Genomic DNA, 9294 nt, shown 5'->3' on the forward strand with positions numbered 1-9294 from the left:
GTCCGGAGCCTGTGCTCCGCAACGGGAGAGGCCACAGCCGTGAGAGGCCCGCGTACCGCAAAAAAAAAAAAAAAAAAAAACGAAAAAAAACCTGAGAACATATAGGAAAGAAAAAAGAAAGAAAGAAAGAAAGAAAACTCACCTATCACACCATTATCTAAAAAAAAAAACCCCAAACCCCTCTTTTTAGAGATGGGAAAAATATGGCTTAGAGGAATTCAAGAAATGTTGCATTTACTTATTTGCTATAAATCAGATTTATCCTCTGTCTTGCTAGGTTGGTGGAAAATACAGCTGCATTGAATATGATCTATTTAGTCCAGGAAAAATTTCTCTTTCAAACACTTTTTTTCTTTAGTGGACCTGGGCTTTGGAGAGCAAAACCCAGGAAGTCTTGTCACACACCTTCCAGTGAGTCTGAAAAGCAGAGTCTGTTCCCTGTTGAATTAAGGGAAGAAAAGAGGGAAAAATACAGGCAAATGGAAGTTAAGATCTCAAAGAGTTACCTTGCCAAGCCGTGGTCCCATGGCAAATAGAGGCAGTTAAAGCCTAGGATGAGTTCTGCTCTTAGCTCAGGATTTGCCTTCTCTGGGTCTCAGCACATCTGTAAGAGGAGTGGGCGGGAACCCTGCTCCGACATACTGTGTTCATTGGAGCAGAAAAAGTGATGGGAAACGAGCTCCCTCTCCAAGCCTGCTCTTGGAAGGGGAGAGAGTGTTCCGAGATCTCATGCCTCCCTCTCTCAACCTGCTTCCGCCGCCAGACCTGGCTATAAGGGACACCTTTGCGAATGCCTCTCAGAGCCTGTATGGCAACAGCCCCAAAGCCCTGGCAAAGGACAGTAAAGTCAGCTTGGACATCATCAATGCCTGGGTGGCCAAGGAGACCAACCACAAGATCAGGCAACTGCTAGACAGCCTGCCCGACGACCCCCGCCTTGTCCTCCTCAACGCTATCTACCTGAATGGTAAGGGGGCCCTGGACCAGGGTGTCTTCCCGTCCTGAGTTCCTCCTTCTTCTCCTGGCTTAAAACCCACTCAACCCCAAGTTCCACGACTGGATCCCATGGTACCTGCCCCACCCCTTGCTAACAGAACCTTTAACTCTGCTTCATCCTCTCCCCACCTGCATTAGAGTAACTCTTCCCCCACTCTTCCCTCTAGCCAAGTGGAAGACAACATTTAACCACAGCAGAACAAATAGGAAGGACTTTTACAGCAGATCCTCTGTGATAAAAGTACCCATGATGAATAGCAAGAAGTACCCTGTGGCCCACTTCACAGACCCGACTTTGAAGGCCAAGGTAAGTTCTTGGCCCTTCACACTCCTGTTTCAGAGCCTCTTGCGTATCCTGACTTCTTTCCTGCTGTGGCTCCATCAGTGTGGGGCATAGCCCTACCCTTAATTCATCATTTCTACTGCTTCTGACTCTATTTCCACCCTATCTTTTCTCCTTCTCCCCCTCTCCAGCCTTGGCCGAGGCAGGCATTATATATTTGAGGTTGGAAAGCAGGATTCTAAAATTTCTTCATGCATCTCTACTGCACTGAATGGCAAAAAGTGAGTCGTGTTCCTATTCTGTGCCTCTGTTTCTCTTTCCAGTCAACCCACCAGTAGGCCCTGCTGGCTTAGTAAGTCCTCTGTGTGTGTACCTGTGTACAGCATGCATCTGTATGTGTACACATGTCTAGGTATATCCATGAGTTCCTGTACGTGGTAAGTGCGTGTGTGTGCATGTGTTAAATGGCTTAAGTTCCTTAGCAGAAATTGAACAGTATGATTTCAGTGGATGAGGAGGGAGGGAAGAGAGGACATGGAGCCCAGAAGATTCTAGTTAGGAAAGTCTCTCATGCCCAATGACCAGATATTTCTGCCCTGTTAGGACAGCAAGACACAGAACTTGCTGAGACAGAAAACAATGGGAGATACCCAGTGACTTGGTACCAGGCTGAGGAATATAGGATCTGTTCTGGAACATGCCAGGCTTGCTTCCACCTTGGGAGCTTTCCCTAGCTTTTCCCCCTGCCTGGATGCTTTTCACTCAGATTTTCACATAACTTGTTTCTCTGCTCATCTGGTGTCAAGTAAAAGGCCACCTTGGTGGAGAGGCCTCCCCCTCCTTAAAGTAGCCTCCTCCTCACCCTGTAACATCATCCTGTTTTATTATATCCATGGTACTTATCATGATCTGAATTATGTTGTTTACTTGCTTATTTGATTGCAGTATTATCTGTCTCCCTGAGATACTGTCTCTTTCCTTGGGATCAGAGACCTTACCTCTTTTTTTTCCTACTATGTCTGAGGGCCTAGAACAATACCACATATAATAAGTGCTCATTATATTTGCTGAATAAATGAATGAATTCAATGGAAGATGCTAAAGGGAGCAACTCCCTTAGTATGAATGGCTAGGAAGACGTCGCAGAGGTGGGTACTTTTGACCACTCTTAACCATTCATGCACTTTGCTACCCTTCCATCCATCCATCCCTATCCAATGGCTTTGAACATTCCCAACTATTTAACAGAACCAGAATACATGCATAAGGCAGAGAAGAGTGAATATATATGGCCGGTTCAGGGCATCACTCTAACTCAAGAGTATATGGGGGAGAATATCAGTGTGAGAGTTTTTGTGTTTTTTGTGTTTTTTATTTATTTATTTATTTTTGGCTGTGTTGGGTCTTCGTTTCTGTGCGAGGGCTTTCTCCAGTTGCGGCGAGCGGGGGCCGCTCTTCATCGCGGTGCGCGGGCCTCTCACTGTCGCTGCCTCTCGTGTTGCGGAGCACAGGCTCCAGACGTGCAGGCTCAGTAGTTGTGGCTCACGGGCCTAGTTGCTCCACGGCATGTGGGATCTTCCCGGACCAGGGCTCGAACCCGTGTCCCCTGCATTAGCAGGCAGATTCTCAACCACTGCGCCACCAAGGAAGCCCCAATGTGAGGGATTTTTAATGGCAAAGAAGGAGTTTTATGCAAAAAAACCCCCACTCTTTACAGTTTCGTGGGTTTTAAGCGAATACTGAATTTAATATATTCATGTTATAAATTCAAAATCAAAATTTTACTTAAGCCTTTAAATTTTTAGCTGAATTTGCTACATTATTAATCATAATATTTATACAAAACACTAACTTTCATTTGTTCTTCAATTAAGCCATTTTGAACAGATTAAACTCCTCTAAACCATTTGTTTCATTTACAAATATGGTTAATTAATATCCCCTAAGCATTTTGAGCTTATGTATATACTTTATAAATACCTCATACATTTGATATACTTGATTTTCTCTTTTAGCATGTCAGATACCTGACAGAACAGAATTACAGCCCTGCTTGGCCATTTCTTGCTATAGCACCTAAAGCCCACTTGTGAATTGAAAATTCACTCTGAAGAGTAAATCAACTTTCAGTCAACATCTCAACATCATTCTCAAACCAAATGAAATTATCCCACACCTTTTTGTTCAAAAGCATAAAACTAGCATGTCTGATTCTCTTAAAAATTATAAACGCTATTTTAAATAACCAACACAGATTGCTCTGAACTTATCACCTGGTGTTAATACTACAGAGTTGGCTTATTTTGTTATTCCCATACTTCATTCTAAATTTTCCTGGGATTTAAAGAGTATTTACCCAGTGAAGGGGGTTAGGTTTACCAACTCAGGTATGCTGAGGTTGTTGGCTTGAAAATTCAAGACCACAGTGTGGTAATTTTTTGGTCACAGAGGCAAGGTCTGTACACAGGACATGAAGGGTGTGTACTGCCAGATGAGCGTACCCTATCTAGAGCCTCTGTCAAAAGGGATCCCCAAGTCCATGCTCTTCAGGTGATAAATCAGTGTACAACCTGCTTCTTCTGGACCATTTTTTCACTTCCAACAATTGATTGTTTTCGGTTAATTTCTTCATTGCCCAATTGAATTCTGCATTCTAGATTATTCTTGTCCATCTCTCAACCTCAACCATAATGCCATTTCAGTATTAGTCTCTTATATCCTATTAGTTTCTCAGTCCTGGCACTATGGACATTTTGGGTTCGATGATTCTTCCTTATGAGATGCTGTCCCTGGCATTGTTGCATTTAACAGCATCCCTGGCTTCTACCCACTAGATGCCAGTAGCACTGTGAGCTCCTGCCAGCTCCAAACATTGCCAGGTGTCCACTGGGGGCAAATTTGCCCTGAGTTGAGAACACCCCTGTATTGGACTCGTGGGTCCTGCATTTCTCTCATACTTTTATCTGGCCACCAGTTGTAAGTCCTTCTACTGGCAGACTAACTGAAAAGGTAGGCTAGGATCAGCTTGTACACAATCTTGAATGCCAGACCGAGAGTTTATACTTAATCTCGTAGGCAGTGAAAAGCCATCAAAAGTCTTTAAAGGGACGAACCTGATGACTGTGTTGGTACTTTATATACTTTATGCACAACGTACTTGAAAGGAACTGGGCTTGGAGAGATCAGATTGCTTGCCTGTCCTGCACAGTTAATCAGCCGTAGAGTCAGGATGTGATCCTCAGCCTGTGTGATCAAAACTCGTGCTCAGGGCTTCCCCGGTGGCGCAGTGGTTGAGAGTCCGCCTGCCGATGCAGGGGACGCGGGTTCGTGCCCCGGTCCGGGAAGATCCCACGTGCCGCGGAGCGACTGGGCCCGTGAGCCACGGCCGCTGAGCCTGCGCGTCCGGAGCCTGCGCTCCGCGACGGGAGAGGCCGCGGCGGTGAGAGGCCCGCGTACCGCAAAACGAAACAAAACTCGTGCTCTTTCGTCTGCCTCTCACCAGCACAGGGTTAGACCAGCACTGTTCACCCAGCTGGCATCCTCATCTCATGGCAAAGCCTGGGAGCCTAGTTCTAGCTGCTGCTTGTTGAACTAGTACAGACTATAGCAGCGGACTGAAGACCCGCCTCGGGACACAGAGGGTAGGAGCCAGGAGAGAGCTGGGGTAGGAAGGCTGACAATGTGCATGTCTTACTCTCCAGGTGGGCCGTCTGCAGCTGTCCCACAACCTGAGCTTTGTGATCCTGGTGCCCCAGACCTTGAAACACCGTCTCAAAGACATGGAGCAGGCTCTCAGCCCCCCTGTCTTCAAGGCCGTCATGAGGAAGCTGGAGTCGGCCAAGTTCCATCCTACTCACCTGATGATGCCTCGCGTCAAAGTAAAGAGCAACCAGGACTTGCTGGGTGAGCCTGGCAGGACCGACCCTAGGCCATCCGAGGAGAAGAGGTTGTGATGGTGGGCTGGGGGTGGAGGGCGCGCCTTGAAATGCCGTTAACCCTCTCATCCGGAATCTCAGGTTGCCCCTCAATCCTCTGATTATCCCACTGGATCATGGAGGAAGCTGAGACTCAGAAAGTTTGCATGACTTACTCAGGGTCCCTTAAGCTGGTTAGAAGTGAGCCGGAACCCCAATATAGGTCTACAGCCCTCCCAACTGTTTCCACTGCGGTCCCTTGTGACATAGACACTGGGAACAGGTCACCGAGGCGGGAGTGGATGCTTCTCCCTCAGAGACATGTCATAAAACTCAGCCTTTCCCCACGGTATATGCAAGAAGCTCTCTACTAAAAGGGTCTGGAGGCTTGTGAGTTTAGGGAGGTCAACAGATACTCCGTTTCCTAACCTTAGACCTCACTTCCTGATCTTTGATGTCATATCCAAATATATCACTTCATTTTCTGCTATAGAACTTGACTTCCTAATAGATGATCTTGTTTCCTAGTATAGGACATCACACCCTTGTGTGTGACCTCATTTGAGAACATATGTCCTCCTTCTGATAGTATTACCTCACTTCCAAGGTCCTTGTTGATAAGGAAGCAATGGCATCACTTTTCAGGGTTTGGGGGCGCTGGGGGCAAGGCTTCTCACCACTTGAGAGAAAGGGGTGGTTGGAGTGAAGATGGGCCCACTGTTAGAGGATCCCATGAACTGGACCGGAAGGCACATTATAATGCGATTATAATTTGATAAACAAGGAGGAGGAGGAGAAAGAGGGTATTGGAACTTGGGACGAACCCAGAAAATTCAGGACAAACGTCTCCAACAGCTGAGGGTTTTGTGCTGGTTTTTTTTTTAAATTGCAGTATTTTAAAAAATATTTTAAATTATTATTTTTTAATTTAACTTTTAAAATTTTTATACAATTTTATTTTTTGGCTGCGTTGCGTCTTCGTTGCTGCACGCAGGCTTTCTTTGGTCGCAGCGAGTGGGGGGCTGCCCTTCATTGTGGCGCGCGGGCTTCTCATCGCAGTGGCTCCTCTTGTTGCGGAGCGTGGGCTCTAGACGCGCGGACTCAGTAGTTGCAGCACGTGGGCCCTAGAGTGCGCGGGCTTCAGTAGTTGTGGCGTGTGGTCTCAGTAGTTGTGGCGCACGGGCTTAGTTGCTCTGCGGCATGTGGGATCTTCCCGGACCAGGGCTCGAACCCGTGTCCCCTGCATTAGCAGGTGGATTCTTAACCACTGCGCCACCAAGGAAGTCCCTTTTGTACAATTTTTAAAGGTTACTTTCCATTTACAGTTACTACGAAACATTGGCTATATTCCCCGTGTTGTACAATCGTGCTGGTCTTTGACTTATTGTCTTTCTCTGGTTATGCCCTAGAATTCTTTGACTTTACCTACAACATCAACCTGTGCGGGCTGACAGAGGACCCGGATCTGGAGCTTTCTGCGATGCAGCACCAGTCCATGCTGGAGCTGACGGAGAGCGGGGTGGAGGCGGCTGCAGCCTCCGCTATCTCTGTGGCCCGCAGTTTGCTGGTCTTTGAGGTGCAGCAGCCCTTCCTCTTTGTGCTCTGGGACCAGCAGCACAAGTTCCCGGTCTTCATGGGGCGGGTATATGAGCCCAGCACCTGAGACCTGCAGGAGGCCGCCCAGGGCAAGCCCCCTCTGGCCTCAGCTCTTCTAGTTGCAGCCCCGCTGCTGCCTGCCTGGACTTGTCCCCAGCTGCCTCCCATCTCAGGCCTGCCCTCCACCCGAAGGGCTCCCGTGGGGTCTGGTGAGGGGACCTGCTTCTATCCTCCCTTCCCCGTGACTCTCCAAAGCACTTTCTGCAGCTTTCTCTGGTACAAATACAGCAGACTGTACAAATAAAACCTGGCAGACCATGACTTCCTCTCTCATTTGCCTTTCAATTTTAGAGCACTAGGGCTTCCGAGGCCCCTCTATCGGCTAGCTATTGCTGTAACAAGTCACTCCAAACTTAGTGGCTTAAAATAGCAACTATTTATCATTTCACGTAAGTCTGGGGGTTAGGGCTGAGTGGTCTTGCTGATCTGGGATGGACCTGGCTGACCTTCCCCGGGCTCGCTCATACATCTGTAATAGTTGGTGGGTTGGTTGGGGATGACTGATACACGATGGCCTCAGCTGGAACACCTTGGTTGTCCTCTGCGTGTCTCCGGCACCCTTCCAGCAGTGCTAGCCTGCAGTGGCAGAGTTCCAAGTGAGGAGTCAAAGATAGGCAGTCTTTTTCACACCCTGCACCTCTGCTTGCATCACGTTTACCATTATCCCATCAGCCAAAGCAAGTCACGTGGCCAGACCCAGAGTTGGAGTGGAAAGGCACTACAAAGTGGCAGGGCAGAGTCTAACCGGGGGCTTTTCATGCAATCCCTTTATCACAGCCCCTATCTCGCTTATTTGTTTGCAACAACTGTGACAACCGGTAATAACAGTAGCTAACAGTGTTGGGAACGTACACAGGCTGTCTGCTAAGAGCTTTGCAGACATCTCATCCTCACAACAACTTTATATGGTAAACTCTAAACTCGGAAAGGCTGTCTTGCTCAAAGTCCTGCAGTTAGATGGCAAAACTGGGCTTTGAAAGCACATCCTTATGACTGAAGTCTAAGCTCAAACCCACTCTATTCTATGTCTCTGCCCTTCTATCTTCAAGTCCTGCCTTTTCTTCATATTTTATTTGTTCAACCAGCTGATTGAGTACCTAGCATGTGTCTGGCACTATGCGAAGCACAGAGGCTATAAAGATGACTTAAACCTAATGCCTGCCTTTAAAACCTATCGCTTGGGACTTCCTTGGTGGTCCAGTGGGTAAGACTCCATGCTCCCAATGCAGGGGGCCAAGGTTCGATCCCTGGTCGGGGAACTACATCCCACATGCGTGCCGCAACTAAGAGCCCACATGCTGCAATGAAGATCCTGTGTGCTGCAACTAAGACCTGACACAGGCAAAATAAATTTTCAAAAATAAAATAAAAGCAAAACCTGTAGCTTGATGAAGGAGACAGATAGGAAGATAGATTTTTTTTTTTTTAATTTATTTGGTTGCACCGGGTCTTAGTTGCGGCACACATGTGGGATCTAGTTCCCTGGCCAGGGATCGAACCCAGGCCCCCTGCATTGGGGGCATGGAGTCTTAAGCACTGTGCCACCGGGGAAGTCCCAGGAAGATAGATTTTTAACACAGAGCATTTTTTTTTAGTCTCTGAAGATATTTCTTAATAAGTTTTCCTGGGGGACTTCCCCGGTGGTCCAGTGGTTAAGACTCCACGCTTCCACTGCCGGGGATGTGGGTTTGATCCCTGGTCAGGGAACTAAGATCCCACATGCCATACAGCGTGGCCAAAAAAAAAAAAAAAAAAAAAAAAAAAAAAGAAAAGTTTTCCCCATTTCCAGCTTCTACTCCTAGACTCAGTGATGCTCCAGCTCTTAGCCCTTCTATTTCCCTCTTTCCCGTCTTCTTCCTTCTCATCCTGTCTTTTTGTCTCAATCTCCTGTCTCTATTCCTTTCTTTGCCTCCATTTCTCCCCCACCGCCCCAGCCACTATGTCTCTCTCCTCTCCCATCCTTCCCCTCTCCTTGTTACAATGTTGTCAACCCAAACATGCTGACTGATTTCTGGCTTTAGCCCTTCAACTGCAGGTCTGGTCGTCCTTGCCCCCTGCCACTTACCCGCCCCCCCACCGCCCCGCTTGCCCCTCACCTCCCAGCTCTCTCACACACTCAGACATTCAGGTTCCCAAGCACAAATAGCCCAGAGGTATGACTACTTTCCCAGGACGACACATGGGGATTCAGCCATCAGTCCACAGACGTTTATCAGGTATCTGATTTCATTTTCTAATAGTGTCTCAATTTAGGTCAAAGTAGTCCTGCCTGAAATGTTTCTATGGGGGCAGTGTTTTCCTTAAAGCCATCAGAGCCATTAGGATATATGCTTACATCCCTGCAGCTCTCACCATAGGGACTTCTATAGAATCTGGCTTCTCTGTACCCCTCTCACATACCCTGGTGATAAGGAGAAGCAGGCATGGGAGGGCAGTGCCGTAACT

The 9294-nt window shown here is 47.6% G+C and overlaps 1 protein-coding gene across 3 annotated transcripts in view; it reads left to right on the plus strand.

Annotated features, from left to right (window-relative positions):
* Positions 1-7124, plus strand: part of SERPING1 (serpin family G member 1) — a 12252-nt gene extending 5128 nt beyond the window's left edge. For 2 of the 3 annotated variants that reach the window (XM_007119171.3, XM_007119170.3), the window contains 4 exons: positions 764-967; positions 1164-1303; positions 4981-5182; positions 6603-7124. In XM_007119171.3, the coding sequence (XP_007119233.1) occupies positions 764-967; positions 1164-1303; positions 4981-5182; positions 6603-6856 (800 nt within the window). In that variant the 3' untranslated portion in view covers positions 6857-7124. The remainder of the gene's footprint in view (positions 1-763; positions 968-1163; positions 1304-4980; positions 5183-6602) is intronic. The other variant, XM_007119172.3, reaches the window with a different exon arrangement.
* Positions 7125-9294: the final 2170 nt, after the last annotated feature.

The sequence above is a fragment of the Physeter macrocephalus genome, chromosome 16 (genome assembly GCF_002837175.3).
Source record: "Physeter macrocephalus isolate SW-GA chromosome 16, ASM283717v5, whole genome shotgun sequence".
Taxonomy (NCBI): Eukaryota; Metazoa; Chordata; class Mammalia; order Artiodactyla; family Physeteridae; genus Physeter; species Physeter macrocephalus.